At 43.3% G+C, this 22180-nt stretch overlaps 1 protein-coding gene across 2 annotated transcripts in view; it reads left to right on the top strand.

Moving 5' to 3' along the window:
* Positions 1–2231: 2231 nt before the first annotated feature.
* cadm4 (cell adhesion molecule 4) overlaps positions 2232–22180 on the top strand; it is a 140117-nt gene continuing 120168 nt past the window's right edge. For both annotated transcript variants that reach the window (XM_020093464.2, XM_069536685.1), the window contains exon 1: positions 2232–2651. In XM_020093464.2, coding sequence (XP_019949023.1) covers positions 2579–2651 — 73 coding nt within the window. In that variant the 5' untranslated portion in view covers positions 2232–2578. The remainder of the gene's footprint in view (positions 2652–22180) is intronic.

The following is a 22180-nucleotide window of genomic DNA, read 5'->3' on the forward strand; positions in this document are numbered from 1 at the left end:
AAACTGATTATTCAAGCCCCCTGTACGGCTCGCCTCTGCTGCAGCCATCCTTTGTCGAGCATTTTACAGACTCCTCGAATTTCTTATGCAACTCTACAAACTTTTGCTTGCTTTGTATCCTCAGGTCAATCCCAGGAAGACAGCAAATAGGGAGGGAGACTATGACCAAAATAGGCTAAGAATAAAACACAGTCACGCTCTGAAGGAAAAAATACAGTGTTGTAAATTTTAAAAAATGCCCTCCTGCATGTGAAATGCCAGCGAGCACCATTTTGTTTTGGCCTTTAAGTCAGTCATGAGTGAAAAGCGGCATGCTCCCCAGTGGGGTTTGGTCCAGGGGCTTCATTCGGTTGGGCTGAAAAGACAAGATAATGTATCAGGAATTTCACACAGCGGAGCTGTCCCTGAGGTACGAGACTCTGGTTGAGAGGGGGAGAGGTGTAGTTTACAGTGACATCTTGACCTTGACAGTGTCACGCGGATAAACCACCAGGCAACAGCTCAGGGCGATGCAGGAGCTGTGATCAGAATACAGAACAGCCGCAACGCTTTGACGGGTCCAGTCGGGGTCCTGAGTCGACCCCTCAGTGCACAAAACCAACATGTAAAGGTGACTTATACAAACATGACACCTCATTGACTAGTACCCTCGAGTGCCAGACGTTTGCAACCGTTCGCTGTTGTTCTCGTCATGGTTACTTGCCTCTGTATGTTCATCTTGCATATGTTGTGTCAGACGTCTGGAAATGAAGGAGTGGAGTTTGCTGGTGAAGCAGGTGTTTCCCCTCATTACTTCCTGACAATGCCACATCTGGTGCGAGGGGCAGGGGGGCTCCCTGCCAAGTAGGGAACAAACACTGGCAGAGAGGCTGACGGGTAATAATGGGATGGGATGGGAATTGGGGGAATGAGAGGGGAACATATTACCCTCGCCAGAACAACAAGGTCAAAACACGTGTCAGGAAAGAGACTCGTTTAGCGGCAGCCTGCAGACGTTCAGATTTCCCACAGATCCACGAGGCGAGGTCAGACACGAGGCAAGTGCTCAACAGCAACTTTGTGGAAGTGAAGCGTTGAAATATGAATATTGATGCCAACAGACTTCTTTGATGCCGTGCTGCCTGTTTGAACTTCTCTGACTGTTTGAACCAAACTGACCAAAGTGTCTGGAGGATTTGTGACAGATGAGAGAGTCGCCAAAGCAGATTTGAGACCCATGACATGCTACGCTTAATGTTACCTGAAGGGGGCGCCAAAGACACAGTTACAAAAACATGCTTTTGAGCCTTGGAGGTTTAGAGGCCCATGGTAAAACACTGGATTAGGGAGGCAGGGAAAAAAAGAGATGTGGAAAGAGAAACAATTTTCATAATGGAGCACCGCTCTATGACTAGAAAACGCAATTATGGGCAAACTATGGCCACAGCATTTAAAGGTAAATTTAAAGAGCCCCTTTAGCAGGACCTAATAGGCCCTGACTACAGATGAGCAGAAACACTGGCTCATCCGGAGCACAAGTTTTTGTTGCGGGCCATTACCATCATTGTGAACGGTGAATTAGCTGGATACATTCAGGTCTTTTTGCACCCCTCCTTGATGAGGCCTATGTGCACATTGTTGTAGACAAAGCAGCGTCTGCAACTGAATGTCTCTTCACCTCCAAACACACTGAGGATGCTGCTGCACAGAGGAGATGATCTGACACCTAATTTTCTGCATTAATCACCAACTAGGCCCCAAAAAAAGTGATAAAGTAAAAAAAAATGAAGGATTAAACAACTCCTGCCATCAGGTCAGCCTTGGAATATGGAAAAGGTGAGTGCACTTGACATGCAAATGAATCAGCAGCACACACAATAAAAGCACTGATTAATCTGCATAATCTGTTTCCAATTGACTCCAGCATACAATAAATGACTGCAACATTGTTGTCTCATCCAACAATAAACATCTGCTTCATTTTCCTCATCTTAATCATTGTGCCACACATTCTTTTCGCTCCGTGGAGCTGAATTTGAAATAAATTGGTTATTTGCGTCGGAAAATTAATGTTGGTTATCAATCACGTTTACCGCGAATTGAGTGCAATTAATTGGAAGATGCGGGCCCCGTCTCTCTTTGCTCTTCAGCTCCTCTGCTCCTGTGAAGTCCAGCCCCTCTTCTCCTCCGCACACCCCTCCACCTGCTCCTGCTCTCTGCAATTGGTCGGAATGACGCACGGGGCCCGCCTCGTTGGCAAGCTTTTAAATACACTTACAATGTAAAGGAACCAAGAAAAACCGGCCAAGCCGTCACATCCAGGCTTCCTCAGGAACAGAAAGTGTTTGCGTGTGAAGGGGAACATTACTATGTAAACCTCTGCTCTTGCGCACCGAGCGCTTTGATAAAACACACACTCGTCCAAGTGCGGTGGCACGCGTGCGCACACACCAATAAGCCAAACGCACACACACACGAGGAGACGCTGACGGCGCTGTTGGAGAGTGAACCTGCGGGTTCATGTCACTCTGATTTCTCCAAAGGAAGAGGAATACCGAGCAAGACATCCGGCAGAGAGAGGGGAATATCAGCGACGGCGATGGCTCTAGCAACCGTGTGGAACTACTGCGTCCCTCTCACCATCATCACTGTCGCCTGCCTGGTGCGCACCGGTAAGACTCGGGTGAATGTGTGGTGTGAATGGGAAGAGTGTTGAGACGTTGTCGGTGTGTTATTTTGTCTGTGTAAGTTGACCGAAGTCCTCCAAGAAGACGCAGAATGACGCGTAAAAATGCGCCGATTTGGAGAGTGAGAGGAGGAAGCAGGCGCGCGGCGCGGGACAAAAACACGTGCAGATATTTCAGTTTACAAACCGTCCTGAATGCGGACCCGCACCATTGGTATTCACCATTAGAGTCAAAGCCCCTTGCGCAAGCCTACATCCGTTTACCGACTTGGATATGAGTCATTGTGTTGAGCACTTTTCCTGTGATCAGCTGGAAAGACCCTAAAAAAACAAAAAACACTATAGAAACAGAAGTGAAAGGAGCAGGCTCGCTTTCACTTTTCACCCACGCAGAAATATTCCAGAAATCTGCTCCTGCTCTCTTGACCCTTGTGCGTCACAGATTTGTTAATATCGTCTCCCGCACAAACCGTGATATTGTGTGTGAGTGAACGTCCACGCATGTACACGAACAATCTGACAGCCCCATGAGAGCACATAACAAATACCCGCAGTGGCTCAGCCGGTGCTGTGTGTCACTGCTTTTATATTCTACAGTGGTGCGAGGGACTGAAAGGACCTCTGAGACCTCACCTTATCAGATACAATAACACCAGGCAATCTCATACACAGCCCTCATAACAGCACCTGCAGTGCCTTTGTTGCTCTGCTGCTCTTCCCCCCCACTGGAGCATCTCCGCTTGGGACAGCTCTGCATCGCTCTGTTACACTGTTTCCTGCATATTCCTTGTGTAGGGCATCATTCTGCAAAAAAAAGAAGAGAGATTTTGTTCAGGCTCAATTATAACTCTGAACGACCTTTATAGCCTCAGTGCAGTATGCCTGTGTGTGGATTGCAATGCAGACTCATAACAAAGCTTATTAAATTCCACCCAAAGCTCCAGTGATTCTGACTGAGCAGGAATGGTAACGAGGAGGTGCACACAGCTCCAGTGGTTGCGCTGTTGCTGGGCTCCATTGGGGGCTTTGTTTACCTTGTCCTGAGGCAGTGAAAGGGTTAAATGCGAGGTCAGACACCGTCACATGAAGCCTCTGCTGTGCTGTCTTGATGTCTTTTGCAGCTTATATACAGGGAAGGCTACTTTGCTCCTGTATACATTCTCCTGGCTGCACTGATTCCAACCTCACTGTGGCCTGTGTATTGATTTCTCCTCTTGTGTGTGTATGTATTTGTATGTCTGCCCAAGAAACAGTGTAAGGTTCATTTATATGCATGGCTGTGTGGGCGTTTGTATGTTAGTTTAACTGAAGTATACATGTTAAGCTGTTTTCCTGTGTGTCTCCCTGCCCGTTTACGAAGCTTGTGTGTTGTATGTAAATGAGCGTGATGCCGGTGTTCATCGCCTTGTGTGCTGCTCACAGTGCCGGGTTTTGCTTGAGCTGCAGGCAACCTCAGCTGGGGGCTGCTCACTGATCACTGCCATTAATCTAGCCACTGACAGGGGCCTGGAGAGACAGGCGGCCAGGGGGTGGAGGGGTGTTGCAGCTCGGGAGTGGATGGAGGAAAAGAGGAATGAGTGCTAAGATGGTCTGTTTGTAAACACGTAGCACATATGTGTTTTAAAAAATGATAACAAATCACAATGTCAATGTCAAAATCAATTAAGAGGAAAGAAGAAGCCAGAGAATTAGTGGGAGGATGTGGGGGATGGTGGTTGTTATTATTCTAGGATAGAGATGGACAGATTGATTGGGTGGATTGACGGATGAGTGGACAGATAGATTGAGAGGGTGCTGTGATGATGGCAGAGCTGTAAGACGTGGGTCTTCTTTGTCAAACGAAAGACAGTAGAGATGGAGAGGACAGAAAAGAGCAAGGGAGGGAAGAAGAGTGGGAGAAGAAAAGCAGAGAGACTTCACAGTGTGTCTGACGGGCAGGCCTGAGGGATGGACACACACACACACACACACACACACACACATAGAATGTGTTTGTGCGCTGAGTGCATGGCTTTGTGTGGGTGGCTGATCCACAGCAGCTGTGGGCCAAACTTGCACCATCCCCATACTGTAACAAATGTTGTTAACTCCATCTCTGCTGACCAACCTTAATGGCTACCACGCCCCCCCTCATCACTTCTCTTCCTTCACCTCCTCCCCAGCCTTCTCATGCCTCCATTACCACCTGCCTTATCGCCGTGTGCATTAAATCACCTCCATTTGTTTATTTGAATGTGTGCAATGAGAGTCATCCGTTTGAGCTTGTTCCCCATCCGGCTGTTTGGACCTTGGCTGGGGCTCCGGCGGTTGAAAAACGGCAGCAGTTGGACGTACTTGTGGGAGGAGATTTGAATACCAATTATAGCTGGTATATGTGTGCAGGCACACACAGCCACACACACACACATACACGAGGCCATGCATAAATCAATGTCGCTGTGAGTCACAGAAGGGAGGCCTGGCGTGTAAACACAAACATCAAGGAAAATGCTGTATACACAAAAGCAAAAAGTATGGATGCACATGAGCACGCTGAGGCTACATAGGTGCACAAACACATACGCTTTGCCTGTGGACAGCTTACGTAGTGCATAAGAGTTTCTCTGGAAAAAAACGAATAGGACTGTTTATGCAAGAGTTTTTCTGTCTCCAATTGCAGTTTTTGATGCTTGTCAGGTACAGTTTGCATCATGCCACAGCAAAGATTGCCTTTTTCACTTTCTTCCCCATTGCACTGGCCTCGCTCTTTCAATGTCTTTGTTCTCTAATGCGAAGGAAATGTCTTCACCGTAAGACAAGGTTTATCGTGGGTGGATGGGTTACCCCAAAATAAAATAAACGCGTTGACAATTTAATTAAAAAGAGCGAGACCCTCAATCCTTGCTCTCTGGCCTGCCATCTCCTGGTTCATGGTGTAAATATTGACCCGAGCACACAATCAGAGCTCAGTGTTACATTATCATATATTTTTAGTCTTTTGCAGGTCTAAATAATTGGACAACTTGAACTTGGCAGACAGTTCTGGCGTGCCCATCATGCTTCCTGCTGCTGTGGTGCGAAGCCCTGTTTGATCAACTGATGCAGTCATAAAGGGTCCTGACAGGGCGGCCCACTATCTCAGCTGAGCAACTGCCTCGGCATAAGCTCCATAAACAAATTGGACTGTGTCGCTTCTTGGGCAAGTCACGACTGAAAGAGTTACAGAGCTAAAAGTGGGCTGGCTTTCTTCTCCCCTGAGCTTTTATTGGTCCATTACTCAGAAGCAGAAGAGGTAGGCTCAGGTACAGTTGATGTATTTTACTGTAATTATCTCCTCATCTGCTCAGAGTCTTGAGTGCAATCCATAAGTCTTTGTTTTGAATTGCTTTGTTTCATACAGTGATTACATCTCAATATCCCCCTCCAGCATTATAGACCAGGCCCACAGAGGGTTTTATTTTACACCAACTTGAATAGAAATGGAGCAAAATAAGAAAAGTTTCCAGTGAAAGGATGCATCATTAAACCATCACATATCCCTTGTCAGTTACTGTTTACTGTGTTTCTGTCTGTGTTGTCCTCACTGAGAGGTTCATTTAGAAACAAAATACATGAGACACAATGCTTGAAAGGTTCTTACAAAGACGCCAATCGGCAATTGAAGCTTTATATCGCATTTGACCATTTGTTTAATTGTCCATTAGTGAAACTTTCTGTCAGTCTAATCAGGCCAGTGCTAATGTAGAAACACTCTTTATGACTGCCACCTCATCTCCCTCCCATTACTATTCCCCAGACAGAGCCACTTGCGATTATCATAATGGTGATCTATGTCGTCCTTACGTGTCTCTCTCTGAGAACAACTGGCGTTTCACCAACTTTGCTGCTGAAGTTTTTTTTCTTATGCTGAGCAGGATGCCAAGGACATCGCCGCCATTTGCTGGCATACGAAGCCTGCCAATCAATCAAGCGTTCTCTAACTGCATCTGATCCGATTGGCTTGGTACAGAAGCAAAACGCCCCCCTCGGGTGCAGCTTCCCATACTGCGACCTGATGTCCCCTGAGCCAGCAGCTTTTCTCCAGCCACTGACCCCGCTCACATTTGTCTTTGCCATTGGAGTGTGAAATCACAAAACGGTGATTCCCAACGCATCACTTCTCGGCAATACACACAAAGGTGGTTGCTGTGTATTCTTTTTACTGGGGTTTAATGTGTACTTGTGTTTAAAACTAGTCAATGTTGAGTTTTAGTCAGGGAACATATGCGCAGAGGAAAAGATGTCATCCTGAGTCTGAAAAAAACATTTAAATACTGGTGCCATGGGGTGAGCATTCCTCACTACTGGTGACACAGTTCCCATGACTAAGAGTAAATGTTTATACCCCCTGCTCATCCCTGGGCTTGTTTAACACAATTCCTTGCTGCTGTGATACCTGTCTCCACAACTCCTGCAGGGTGTAATGCTAACATGGCCAGACAGCGACCTCCAGTAACACTGGCAACCAAGGTGATTATCCCCATTTAGGCACTGCGACGGAGCCTTCACCAGCCATGATTGGATGAGAGAGGCTGATTGAACTGAAAAGGGCAACTGCCTAAAATTGAAAAGCTTGAATGTTCGTATTCAGTCAGCTCGCATGCTAACACACATCTCATTTGGAAGATGATGATGTTGATGTAGAGACAAGAAGAAGTGTAACTGTTGATAAGGTGCTCTTCCAGGGGTGAGGAGGATTAGCTTTACCTAAACTCAGGTGGAACTGTCAAGCCTGGGCTCGGAGGTTGCCAACAAGACCCCATTTCCCCTTACCCTTGGGAGGTCTGTGTGTCCAGTGGGGGCCAGCTGATGAAGAGTGACCAGGCTTAGCGGGGGGCAACGAGGGACTGATGAGGTCAGAGAGGAAGGAGTGAAAGAGAGAGGGGTAGAGATGGCTGGCTGCACAGTGTATAAAGGAGTGAAGGAAGAGAGCGAGGAGGGGAGGGAAAGTGCCAGGGGCATGCGTCACAGACCATTGGAGCAGGGAAGAGCAGAGCAGACAAGAAAGTCAGGCAGAGAGGACTCCAACAAACGAGTGAATGATTGCAGGATTTCAACTCTAAAATGGGGGGTTGTACATGTAAAAAAAAAAAAAAGATAGAGAGGGAGAGATGGCAACCCCTGCTGCACCTACTGTCAGATTAAGAGTGCCCAAAAAATGCAGAGTGGGTGAGATTTAGAAGGAGGGACGAGAGCAGAACAGTACAGGGTGCTGCTGTAAGATATGTATGGGTGTGAGACTGAGAGATAGATTGCGATACATAGAGATAAAGAGGGAGAGAGGGCAAACGCTGTGTAGGTGACCACTCCAGAGAGACGAGGCGCCATGATCGATGAGGTCACAGTATGCACACACGCTGACACACACTTGCAGACACGAGCAAGTATTGAATTGTTTTTCTAGCGAGCACATGGCGAGTCCTCCCACTCTCAGCGATGCTTCATGGCGCTTCGGTCCAGAGACTTGTACAGAATCCCTCTTTGTATCATCGCCATTGATAGATTCGCTTTGATGAGATTGTTGGATGCTAAAATTACCAGGAAAAGCAGTGCACTTATCTACTGGGAAATCAGATGGAAATTATGAGAAGGCGGACACAACAATGCTGGAGAGGTCTCAGGTGAGTTTTCTATCTTAGAAAACTCTCAAAATGTCTCGAGTGGCGAATTCATCTCGACTAAGACCATGTCTGGCATGCACAATGCATCAGTCGCAGTGGTTACAGAAAACTCAATGACATGTTTTCAAAAGTGCAATCATTACCTCCATCATATTGATGAATGTCTAAAAAGCATTTGAGGTTGCGTGGAGGAGGATGTCGAGACATTAAGTCAGTAACAGATTATCACGTCTTTGTTTGATGACACATATTTGCAAATGTTAGAGAAAACCACACATTCAGGGATCCTGTATGAATAGAACAGAATCCTATCTCTCAACGAGAAACGAGTGATAACAGCAGCTGCCAATAGATCAAACTCCAGCTCCATTCTCGACAGATGCCAAGTAATTGTTGACACAGCGACTGAAGAAAACTCAAGTGCATTCTCTATACTTCCCTGATGCACTCCGCCACTCCCTGCAGCTTGTCTCTATCTTTCTATTCCCCTCTTTATCTTCAGCGGTCTTGACACAAGAGCCTCAACATCAGGAGTAGTAAGCTTTCATCCACTTCATTAGCAAACCGTAAACAACCATTCATTAGAGGCAATTAATTAGCAGCACATGAAAACAATACTTGAAAAGTTGGCTGCTCTCAAAGACGACCAAACACTTGTAGGCAGGAATGACTGAGAGAGAGAGATAGACAAAGCAAGAAGAAAGAAAAGGGGAAAAATTGAGGGGAAAAGGCCTGCGGTCATGCTTAATGTTCTGGGACGAGATTTACCGCAATGATTTGCTGGGTTCTTTTGAGATTCATAAGGTCATCAATTCATGCTCTGCTTTCAGCAGGGCAAAACAAAAGTGAGGCTATGCAGCCGTCTGCACTGAAGTAAAGAGGAAAGAAGGCAGGCCAAATTGGATTGGTGCTGTGATTGTTTCTGCAGAGATTGTTACAGTTGGCAAGGCCACTTAAAAAGTGGCCATGCACCAACGACCTTGAAGGAAAGCTGTGGATGATTCTCTCCCAGGATTCATTTTCCCCTGAGCGGCTGGAGGGGGCATTTAAGTGCATAACTGCTGATTCACCTTATGGCCATTAGCAGGTACACCCCCTTCTCCCCTCATTTCCCGTTAAGTGCACCGGCAGATTGAAGCAGTGCTTTAACTCATGTTCACAGACATGTTCCTATCTCTGTGTCCATCTGTTGGGTGAATAATGTTATCGTGGACCACAGAAGGACTCCCTCTTTCCTTACTGGCTGTTGCAGTAGAGTGGAGTGGAACAGCAGTGTAGTCTGTGATACCGCATGAGTTTCACACAGGCCTTGGGCACTGCGCACAGTTGCGGAGAAATGGTGGTTCATAGCAACTGCCCCCTGCTAGTGAGTTGAACTGCATAGCAGCTTGCAGAGGCCGGCGGGGTCCAGTGGTAGCTACCAAAGTAATTTTAGCTTTTGTGGATCATGTTGCCCTGGACGACAAGTGTTTTTTCTGTCTACGATGTAGATCCTACATTCTGGAGAGCAACACAGTACAAACAGCATGGCACTGCCTCTGCTTGACTGCATATACAGTAACATACTTTATTGCAAGAGAAACTAATAAAAGAAAGCTGTGGGGGAATGTGCTTTCATTCTTGATTATTTTTCACATCCCAAGGGCCAAGATGGCTGCCATCTGTCGTCCTCGTATCAGAGCTCTTCTGTCTACTGTTTCACTCATCTAGTTTCCAGTTGAACGGCTGATCCATCTTGATTTGTTAAGGGATGAAGTATATATTCTTTTATTCAGTGTGAAAAATGAATGCCAAACGTGATAGGTACCACAGGTTAGTTTAAACTTAAACAGCACAAAATCTGGGGCTGTATCAAACCAAAACTTGTTGACGTTATCTTTGAATGGCAGGAACTTGTCAAAAGTGCAGAAAACCAAACTTTTCGAATGGCAAACTTCTTCCTTCTATAAATGTTTTTTATTTAACTGAACCGTACTTAATTTTTACACATCAAACTTCCGAGTGCAATAAATTGAGGGGGGTCATATTTAGTTTTGTGACACCACTAGTTGTATATGCAGTCATAGCTGATGCTTATTTACCATGGAAATGGATTTGAGTTGTACTGTGGGGACAGCGATTTATGAGCTTATGGGGTAAATTAAAAACAAACATAAACCATTGGTAATTATAAAGCAGGTTGATCCCAAATGATGACTAAATCACTGGCCGTGGTCCAGAAATGTGCACAAACATGTGCAAAGGAGGCAGATCAGCCTGTGCGCATGCACTCAAACACACATTTGCATATGCATCAACATTACAGCGCACCCCAGAGACTGTGGAGACCTTTTGGAGTTTCCAAACTTATTTGCTGCAGCGTCTCGGTTGCTGATGCTCTGTGCTTTTTAAATGCCATGTTCTCTCTATGGCCTCCTTTTTTATGAGCTTCTCTCGTACATAGTAGACAAGCAGACAAACACACCTGGTGATTTTGTTCCGAGCATACAAAAATATTCACAAATGCATGCAGGCAGTGTTTTAATTTAACTGTCATGCAGCACCCTCTGTTTCTGCCTTTTTATTCTCATATCAGACGTGCTTTTGTAAACTCTTGATTGCTGTACTGGTTCTCCTCTTGCTGCTTTTTTATTCCTTATTCTTTTTACCCCCCCATCTGTCTTTCTTTCACTCAATGGTTTCTCACTCCAAATTCTCCCGCAGTGTTAAGCTGGTTCAAGGGTCTCAGCAGTGATGTATTGTCTTTTTGTTTGTACTCTCCATGATCCAGAGGGGTAGTGCTGTTCGTTTGAGTACCACAGTGCACCTACGACACGAGTGCATTGGGATAATTTTTAAGGATATGTAATAATGTTGATAGAAAGGTTTCCATACATTATTCAACTGTATTGATCATCAAATGTTGGACTGACTTAATGTTTAATTCAATGTTAAGCACACAGCAGGCAGCGAAACCTCTAGCAAAGGGGTATTATTTAACAGCATGGATGTGGCATGTTTTAATTAGCGTGGCATTAAGCAAGATAGGTGAATGAACACATACATTCAGTGTTTTGAATCATTCCATTTTCGTTTGCCGAGCAAATGAAGCTGCCTTCCAAAACATCCATTCTGAGGAAATGTGGCAGTGCAGGCAGAGGTCAAGCTCGTCTAATAGGCTACTCTATGAAAGTGTAGCTAAGGAAGCTTTTATTTCCAGCATGGCTGTCTGTGTTTAATAGGCTGGCTGTGTAATGTTTCTCTGCACAATGCAAACAAAGGAATAACCCAGCAGAAGAGGGGAATGAATGGATGTTTTGCAGTCTTTTCATCCTAACTAGATAATACCATTAGAAATAAAACATAATTAATTCCATGTGGCCTCCAAGGGTTCAGGTAGCTTTTAGCAACTTTAAGGAGGAAGTTGTTTTGACTCAATCAATAGAGTTTGAATGTCAACATGACAACATTGACCGTAACGTTTGTTTTTGTTGGTTTCCTGCATGACGTCTGTGATGTTTGGATCTTCAAGCACTTAGAAAATATAAATAGATTTAAACTGGATAATGCAAAATATTCTATTTTCCCTCACTTGAAGAAAAATAGTGTCTCATTGTGGCACTTTTATTTTTATCCCTCCCTGTGATCCCTGTTGATCCTTAAATATCAATGTCTATGCTCGTTCACAGCCTCCAGGTGCAGGCGTCCACGTCTTCTCCAGCTGTTAGCGGTTTAGTTTACAATGGGTGGTATAATTACTGACAAAAGTCATATTTTGGTCCAGGGCAGGGAGACTTTTCACTGCCAGGATCGCTTGCTGGTGGATCTTTTGGCAAACTCTCCTTGCTCCCCTCTGTCTGCTGTCTTCTCTTCCCATCCACGTCCCTCACACTGTAGCCACAGGCTATACGGATGCCAGGAGCAGGTATGGAGAGGTAGACGGAGAAGGGAAGGAGAGGAGGAGAAAAGATTTACAGGACCCAGGTGGCCTGCTTGGGCGCCTGTGCCTCTGCTTTCCTCCTCTCATTTGCATAGACAAAATGGTTTTCTCCCACTGTCTGACTCTTTACTTCCCTCCCTCTCTCCCTCCATTTGCACAAGCTACATCGATTCATTTTCAATATTATTTTTTTATTTCCTGCCAGCTGCTGTGGCTTTTTCTTTGAATAAGTTAAACTTCCTCTTCCTTCCTTTTTCTTTTAACTTTGTTTTATTTTTTATAGTCAATAGCTTTATTTATTTTCTTACTATACCTCCAGATTTACGTTCTCTCCCCACCTCTCTCACTCTGGGCTTGCTGAACTCTGCATTTTACATATATGCTGCACTGCAATATTCTGAAGGTGGATGTGTATTTTCACCATATGTGAACTTCAGAGATTCATCTTCATTCACCCCCTCCCACGGCTTTCTTAACTCACCCTACACCCCCCCTCCCCCCAGCATCCTCTCTGACTTCTTTCATGTCTCCTAAGTCTGTGCATAACTTTGTTTCTTGTTATTTACAGCAAAGGAGAGTTTTGCTCCTTCATATTGAACTCCCTTGTCTACTTCCTTCCCATCTCTTTTCCTCAGGCCATCATTCACACGAACACAAGCACGCACACATGCATGCACACACACACACTCTTTATCACTCCATTTCCATCTTTCTTCCTTGACCTTCATGACACTGTACCTCACTTCTTCATTACATCATGTCTCACCTCTTTTTCTTGGCCTAGTCATGGCACATTAGGCCATTTTACAGTTGTGTGCACGTGTGTTTGTGTGTTTGAAAGAGCCTCAGTAGTATTCTGCTCACACATGCAGGCACATACACATGCATCATTGTCCTTGTGTTTTTGTCATGCCAAACACACTCCTGACTGGCTGAGCCCGACGCATGATAAATTTTACATATCCAGGGATTGTGCTCGTGAGATACATTTTGAAATAGGTGGTGACTTTTTTGGTAAATTCAACACACACACACACACACACACACACACACACTGTTTAGAGATATGCCAAGTTGTCGTCTGTAAAATTTAACAGGACTATAGCAGCACACATGCATGCAGTTGACACTGTCTGTCACATAGCTGCACACGGAGACGCACACAGACACACACCAAAACAGCCATCAGGTTCCCTCAAAATTGATAAAATTGAGTTATGTTGCCTGTCAGTCAACTCCCAGCTCCCACACATGCACACATCCCTGACAAGTTTCTTCCTCACACACACGCCTGTCTGACGGTGCATATTTCGTATGGGGAAGGGACTCAATTACCGCGAAGGTGAAAGAAGCAATAAACACAGCACAGATACAGTGGCGCTCACTCAGCAGCCCTGCAGTCAATCACGGAGCCAGGCAGGTAGCCACCGTCGCTTTGCTCATCCGGTTGTGAAGTGGCAGGGATGGCCAGGGTGGAGTATGTAGAGGTGATCGGGAGGGGGGAGGGGTGGTGGTGGAGGTGTGAAACGCTGCCCTTCCAAAAATGATGTATCTGTGGACTTACATGGACACTGAGAGGACAGAGGTGAGATGATGGAGGGAAGGGGAGAGTGAGTGATAACAGCCCACCTTCATTTCAGCCTTAGGCATATGCTCATAGTTACAGTGCATATAAACACTGCACACACACACTTGATCGTCACTGTAACACCGCTACATGATGAGGTCGCCCACTCACACTGACGGCCAACAGCACAATCACAAAAAAACTAAAACTGATATGTTTGCCCAGAATGCATCTGTTGTCCTTTTTCCCTTTGTGAGTGTGGGTTTATGTGTGAAGCTGATGTAACAAACACTTTGCCTGATACAACTGTTGTTGCTGCCTTTGTCAGCGCAGGAGAGGGTGAGAATATTCCGAGCACTAAGCACATGTGACTGTTCACCACTTTACAATCAGCCATTGAATAAGAGAAGTCCACAAATTGGTTGAGGACAAGTTCAAATCTTAGAGAAGGATCCTGCTGTTGGTGGATGATGCTTTTTTTTCTCAAACTAAAAGATAATTCTGTTTTATCACAGCCGAGGTCATGTGTTTGTGGACTTGATAAGTTTTTCTATATTTTGCTGAAATATGGTAACGCATGCAGCGGCCTCGCTGAAAAGGCAGATAGGGTAAATGCAAGAGCCAGATGTAAATTAAATCTCTAGTTTTCCAAACTGAAATGGAAGACAGACTCAAATTCTTAATTATCATCAGCTCTTTTATATAAACATCCACACTGATTTCCGGCAGCAGTTTTGTCTTTACCACCTACTGCAGTTGTTCCTTTGCCATAGGTTTACCTGAGGCTTGGTCATATGTGCAACAAATAGACCCAGATAAAAATGTTCTCATCAGTCGACGATAATCATCTCGACAAATGTCACACTATTCTTTCTTTTAAGTTTAAAGATTGATTTTTGCTCCTGAGTGAATGTTGTGGTTTTAAACGGATAATATGAAACACTTGATAAAAAGCAAAGCATTTTTCAAATCTGAGGTCGATCAATGTGACAAACCTCCTCACTGTGATTGCACAATGCCAAATAATTCTGTTGATATTCATTGGCCCTTTTATTGCCCAGGCCCAGCTGGTTGTAAATCAAATCTCCAAGTTTGTCAAACTTAATTGGAAAAGACTGAAATTATTACTGTTTATTGTAAACAACCATCACAGTTTCCAAAATGAATTCCTGCAGCAATTTTAACCTTCTCTACTTTACCTTCTCTCTAGTTTTTTGGTTTTACTTCTAAAAATGATTTGACTAAAGTCTTGACTTGTTTACAACACATCCGACCATATGTCAGCAAGTTTAACCAACAAAATTACAGCTGAATATATAAAATAAATAGTTGTATTAAACAGAAAGGATCTTTTTAAGTGCTAGTACCTGGTTGCAGGTATCCCTGGGGGGGAACACGGTGTGCGTTAGTGGGTTTGATGTTCGGTAGCTCTGGGCATGTTCACTAACTGACAGTCAGTAGGTTACACTTGGCAGACAAGACAATAAATAAATAAATAAATAATAATAAAAAGAACGAGCTAGACAGCTGACAAGATCCTGCTCTAACACCAAGTCTGTCTGTGTAGCATATTTTTACCAAGTGTTGACGAGAGTTCATAACCTCTGTCAATATACAAATATAAATCCTGCAGGCACAGATTTATCTGCAGTATTTTATTTTTCCAAGTAAAGCAGTTAAACACGTTCTGTTGGTTGTAAATGGATATATCCAAGTACACACACACACACACACACACACACACACACAGTTCAAACCAAGATGAAGTCTGTATATTGTTGATGCAAAGCAGACAGAAGAGCGAGTCCTTGAGCTCACACGCGTCACACAGTGTCAGTTTAGTAGTTGCATTAGCAGCGTTGCATGAAGCAGGACTTGATAACTACAGCGGAGGTAGAGAGGAGGTGGGGGCGACAGCCTGCTGAGAATCTAATAGTTCCAGCAGCTCTCTCACTCACCTCAGCTACTTTTCGATCCTATCTGTCTCCCTCCATCTTTTATTCATTTCTGCTCCCCTCAGCACATCCGTATTTCTTTCTGCCTCCTCCTCCGTCTCCCTCGCTCTCCACCTTGTCTGCCTCTGAATTTACCACCAAGGCTCACCTTTTGGCAGTTCCCCCTCCGTTTCTCACCACCCAGCTCTTCGCTCGCACTTGTGTCTTTTTCTTCTCATTCCTCTTGGCCTCCATTTCTTTCTGTCATAGTCTCTTTTTGCTCCGTTTCGGTATCACATCCCTCTCTTTTGTGCTTGGCCCAAACCTCTGCCTCTCGTTCTGCACCGTCTTTCAGAAGTTTTAAGTTGGCAGAGAGCTACGTGTAGGGAAAGCCTGGAGGCGAGAGGGAAAAGAAAAAAGTGACGGGGGTGTAATAAGGTCAGACGTGCAGTCAGAGAGAGACCTGCGCTGTAAAGAACATTGCAAACACGCATCTGCCAGCTTTAGATTAATCTAATTGCTCGTGCAAAACACGGGGTTGTGACACTCTTGTTATTAATAAAAAGATTTACACAATGCTGGGGCTGGAATCAATGAGCTGGTTTAAGGGTAAATTAAACAAGGAGAGAAGGGGACGTGGCATAGGGACAAGTTAACTGCAGCCCGAGCATCCTTATGAGATGCTGCTGCTCTTTAATGAGGGTTATTTAACTGGCCAGAAACCAGCGTGCACATCTAACGCTGGTTTGAAAATGCAACAACAACTGAAAAAGTGAGAGTGAGACGGGGGAGAGAAATATGAAGGTGCCTGAAAAGAGCAAAGAAGTTAGTCACAACCCTCCAGCCGGCTGACCCTTAAATCCCCCACACTCCCTCTTGCTTGTGTTTGTCGTTTGTTCCACTACTGTCGACATTTACCTCTCTCCGCTCTGGGTCTGTCTTTATCGCTCCCCTTTCCCCGCAGCTCCCTTCTTTTATGGGAAACGTATTCATTACGTGACAATAAAGGTCTGATTGGAAGGACTGGACCATCTTGAGAGCGGCGTGTTTTTAAAAGCGAGCCAAGAGGCAGCGAGGGTATGTGATGACATTACACACCTGATGTCTTCACTCAAGTGGTTACACTGATTTTCTCTGTGCCACCGCTCACTCCTCAACTTCGAATGAGAGCTCAGCGAAAGAACATTGTTTTTTACGCCATTAAAGCTGAAGTGGGTTCAAGGAAATCCGGTGTGCTTTACCGCTCCGCCCGGCCTGCAGCGCAAATACAGAGCTATTCATAGACTAGTGTGACTGCAGCATGGTTTTCACAGCCACTCTGGCAGAGCAATATTTACATCTAACAATTGTGTGGATCCGCATGACACTCGTTCAATTATGTGATGTGTCTCTCCTGTGTAAACAGCATCGTGGTGTAATGTGATTCTCTGTAATAAAGACATCTCGAGGGAGGGAGACAGAGATGGATAGAGCACAGCAGCCACACACTCATCTGCATGGTCTTAGTTCTGTTGCGTTATCGCTCCCAAATTATTTTCTTTCTCCTGTCACTTCCTCCTCTACACATAAAACAACGAGGTAGTCAAGGATTATAAATTTAGACTACAGTATTTGTGAAGTAATGCTAATGATGTGAAGTCATTACTTAACGGTTGTACACACCGGCTATGGTACCAAGTCTGCTCAGAAAATTTTGCTTTTATCAGAGACTGTATATAAACATGATAAAAGCGAAGAAAAAAAAGTCTTGATCGCCCCCTGGTGAGTGGCTGCAGTACTTGTCATAAATCCCGCCGCCTCGATGTTAATGGATGGGAAACAGACCAAACAAAAAAATACATGTCAAGTATTGTTTAGAATAGTAGAATATAAGTTGCATACACTTACAAATTAAGATGCATATCTAAATAAAAGGCTGTGCAGATGGGACAAAAACACATCTCCACTGGAAGAAACATAATAATTTTTATTTAGCTTTTCTTTTTTTATAAGATGCCAAATGTTGACATCATTCTTGGCTTCCTACAACTGCCATCAAAGATTTCTCAAACACTATATAACCAGCAGACAGTTTTATTACTTTCTGGCTCAGACAAATCTGTGGCATTTGATTGGAAAACAGTTCACTGACTGAAACAAAACAAAGTCTACACTGGACTTTACTACACCCCCACAGAATATAGCTCTTATAGAAACCACTGCAACAATTAAACAGAATAATATAATTAGAATAAAGTAATGGAAGGAAATGGTTCTATTATGTGTGAAAGCTTTCCAACAAGAGATTCCTAACCAACAACAGAAAGATCTGCTGTTAAGTATAAATGCCTCTCATGAAGAATAGTTGCCTCAAGCTTAATAGCAGAATTTGTCAAGTACACCTGAGAGCAGTTCCCCCATCAGCTCCTTAAATGTGAGCTCAGGCTGCTAATTTACAAACTCACATAGTCTTTTTAGCAAAAAGAACGAAAAGTGCTCTGGTTGTGCGAAAAAATGTTATCACAAAAATTATCCAGATACATTTTTCTGAAGTTTAAATTTCGGGATTTTGCTTCTGAGTAAAAGGTTTTGTAAAAGGAATCAGACATTTAATTATAGTTTTAGAAAATAACAAAAACACTAATTATTTCATAAGCCTAAGGTTGAATATCGAAAACAATTAAAAACATCCTCACTATGCTTGCACAATGCAAAACATCATATTTATATACTTTTATAATATTGCTATTGAAGAAAATGATATCACAATAAATACGGTGCAGTCCTGGAGCTCCAGTGACTGAATGATTCAAAACTGAAGGTCTGTGATTCACAAAAGCACAAACAAGGTAATCCAAACCTCCAAACTTTATTTGTATAGCAAATTCACAAAGTGCTTCACAAAATCCGTGGCAAAAAAATTAATTAACTAAAATAAAAGATGTTAAATACAGTTTAATTTGAACTTCTAAATCACAACATATTGAGGTGGAGACCTTAATATAATTAAAATAACCCCTGGTCAGGATGAAATTTGGTACAAGAGTAAACACAGGATGCTGGTTTGAATGAATATCAAAATAACGAATGCCAAAAAATCCATGATTCACTTTATTTGGGCATAACCCATTTTTTTCATCCTGTCACAGGACAGATTTTTTTTTATGCATTCTGCAGTGATGTGTTGTCTGTAATTTTCACAGCACTGATGTCAAACATGTTATTCCCATTTTGCAGCATTATGAATGTTAACACTTCCACCCGCTAAAGAATAAAATGATCATGAAGACAGTAGGATATTAATGCAGTCATCTATTGACATTATGTGAAACTGTGTTGAGAATGAATGAATAAATCTGTCAGATTTTATTTGGACAGCGCTTTTCATATAACCACAATGTAAAAGTACTTTATAAAATAAAAATACCCACTCATACTCTGAACAAAGCAATAAATGACTGTGTTATAAAGAAAAGACTCAATAAATACAGGGACTGAGGAACGAAGGAAACGCCGTCATGAATCTCATGAAATTGCAATGAGGACTCGAGGTTGTATTAAAGAAAATAAAAAACGGGTAGCAATTTAAAAATTGTAAAAATGACGTGTGGGGAATAAATGAAAGTAAAATATTAAACAGTGAAGTGAATAAAACTAGAAATAAAATAAAGTCTATTAAAGGAAAATTAATCTAGAAAATAAAAAATATATATAAGCAGTAAAAAGGAATAAAATGTGTAAATAAACAGACAAATAGGTTTACTTTTAAAAATATCAACATTCTCTGCCGCCCTCAGGAAGGCTGTTCCACTGATGTGGACCGTAGTAATTAAAGGATTCTCACTGTGGAATTTTCCTTCTATAATTAAAAAGGCCATTACCAGAAGACCTGAGGTTTGTAGGGTAAAAGAAAGTCTGATAAATGAGTAAGACCACGACCATTAAGAGCTTTATAAACCAATAACAGGATCTGAATATCAATTCTGAAACCCAGTGCACAGACTTTTAAACGAGTGTAATGTTTAATCTGTTTCTGGTCTTGTCCAACACCCTGCTGAGATTTGAGGGAATTGTAATTGAGATATTGTCTTCTTATAGGGAGAGCAGAAACCAGAGCAGTACAATAGTCAGTCCTGCAGGTAAAGAGAAGCGTGCAGGAGTGTCTGTGTTTTGCCTTAAGAGGTGTAATCTGTCAATGTTCTTCAGATGATTATGTTTCTAGTGTGAGGGTCCAAACAGGCATCAGTCAAAGGCCCAGTTCAGACTTGGTATTAACATCCATCTCCACATGCATCTCCTGTGACCACTTGTGATCCGCTCTCACTTCCCCCCCCCCCCGCTCTGTATGCAAATAAACGCATACATCTTTTATGTTCACAAAAGACGGAATGATGTTGTTTGTCCGTCTATACAAATTGGTTTGTTGACAGTGTGCTTTGTGTCGGCGTTAGAGAGAGAGAGATGTGGAGCTCAGTGTTCTTATTGTGTCAGTGTCCACAAATAATTCCATTTAGCGGAAACACTAAGAAATGTAAATATTATGAAACAGCAGCCGGCCAGAGGACGTCATCTGAGCAGGTTGTCCACTAACCAGAAGGTCAGTGGTTCGATGCCCCGCTTATCCGTTCTGCGCCCAAGTGTCCTTTGGCAAGAGGCCACAAATTTCCCCCTGACGGCTGTGCCTGCAGTGTGTGGATGATGTGTGATGGCTAAGTGCTGCATTGTATGAATATGTGTGTGAATGGATAAATAGCAAAATTGTACTGTAAAGCACTTTGTGTTCATCAAGACCAGAAAAGTGCGATATAAATATATAAGACCATTTACATGTATTCAAGACCATGTCTGAATGGGAGTTGACTGATGGGCTCTTAGATGTGTTCTCAAAACGTCCTGTACTTACAGCCGTCCATTTGTGATCATATCACCAAGATAGATATTTATTCCAGGTCTGAACAGGGCTAATGATGATAGCTAGTTTTCTCACTTGCTGACAGAGCTGCAATTCCACTGCTTGCAATTTCACAAGAACTCCGTCTCTGAGCATCCGTACCACTGACCAAGGCTTCACTTTTGTTTTCACTGAGGTGGAAAAATTCTTTGTCATCCATTGATTAGTCTAAATAACGTGGCATTAATAGTGCATGGGTCATCAGGAGACAAAGCCATGTAAAGCTTTGCGTATGGATGTGGCAGCATGTAAAGGTTGAATGCTGTAGGTCCTAAAATGGAACCCTGAGGAACATCACAGTTTTCAGATGAGCATTCATTCATGCTAACACAAAGTTCTTAATCTGTAATAGGATATTTGAACCGCACCACAGAGCTCAATCAAACCATGTCTACAAGAATCAAGTAGTCTATCATCAGCGCCAAAGTCCGGTAGTACTTTTTTTTGTTCCTGAGAATTTGTCAAAACAGGATGTGCTGCAAAGTTTAAGGAACCAAATAAAACTTCACCCAAATTCTCTCTTTACTCTTGTCTTTCTCTTTCCCTCATTGCCATATGCACTCAACTCAAGAAGGTGTTGGGAAGTGTGATGTGAAGCATGCAGGGAAGTTAGTGCTGAAAGTATTATTAATTAAGTGGATAGAAAATTAATCAGCATTTATTTTAGTAATTAATTTTAAAGGGCTACGCCTGTGATTTCATATTATACTTCTGTACTGTTGCAAAGAGGTGTTTCGTCTGAATGGCTCTCCGTGGTGCTTTTGTCACTGAAGACAGGCTACAAATCGGCCACGAACAAATCAACACAATTGTAAAACGAGGTGTTAGGTGTGAGTTTAAATGCACCAATACATGAGAGGTGCATATTTACACATTTATTGACATACAGACACATGTACACACCCATTACAACTTCCTTTTCTTGGTAAAGTAGAGACTAATCAGTATGTATCTCAGGCTGCAAAGATTTAGCTTGCCCATTTAGAAATAACCCACTTTATTTGAAGTTAAAATGCATCAGTTACCACCCAAAACTGTTAATACATGAGCATTATGCTCCACCTGGAATACACAACACAAAGGGAGAAAGCGTGTACGTTTATCGCTCTGAATCAGATGAGATATTTTTGCCTGTGCATCTTCACTTTCGCTTTTTCAGCTGAGTGTGTTAATGTGTTTCAAGTGTGCGTGTTGTGTGTGAGTGCGTGGGTATTATCTGCGCGTGCATGTTCAGACTTGTGTTTGTTGCCGTTTCTGTTTTGAAAGAGTACAAAGAGCCCGCAGTGGGAGTGAAAGCTCAGCCTCTGGTGCTCTAGGCCTCCGATGGAGAGATTAGCAGGGAGAGCTGTGAAATAAAGAGTGTTAATTAAAAGCAGAGAGTGGGGTGTGAGAAAATCAGGTAAGAGAGATAACATGAAGTCAGAGCGCTGAATAAAAAAATATTTTCCTGCCCACACACACAGAGAAAAAACCCAATTTTAACCAGAGAAGATAGGGGTTGCGGAATGAAATGAGCAAGTTGGTGA

Source organism: Paralichthys olivaceus, chromosome 13 (genome assembly GCF_024713975.1).
Source record: "Paralichthys olivaceus isolate ysfri-2021 chromosome 13, ASM2471397v2, whole genome shotgun sequence".
In the NCBI taxonomy this organism is placed as follows: domain Eukaryota; kingdom Metazoa; phylum Chordata; class Actinopteri; order Pleuronectiformes; family Paralichthyidae; genus Paralichthys; species Paralichthys olivaceus.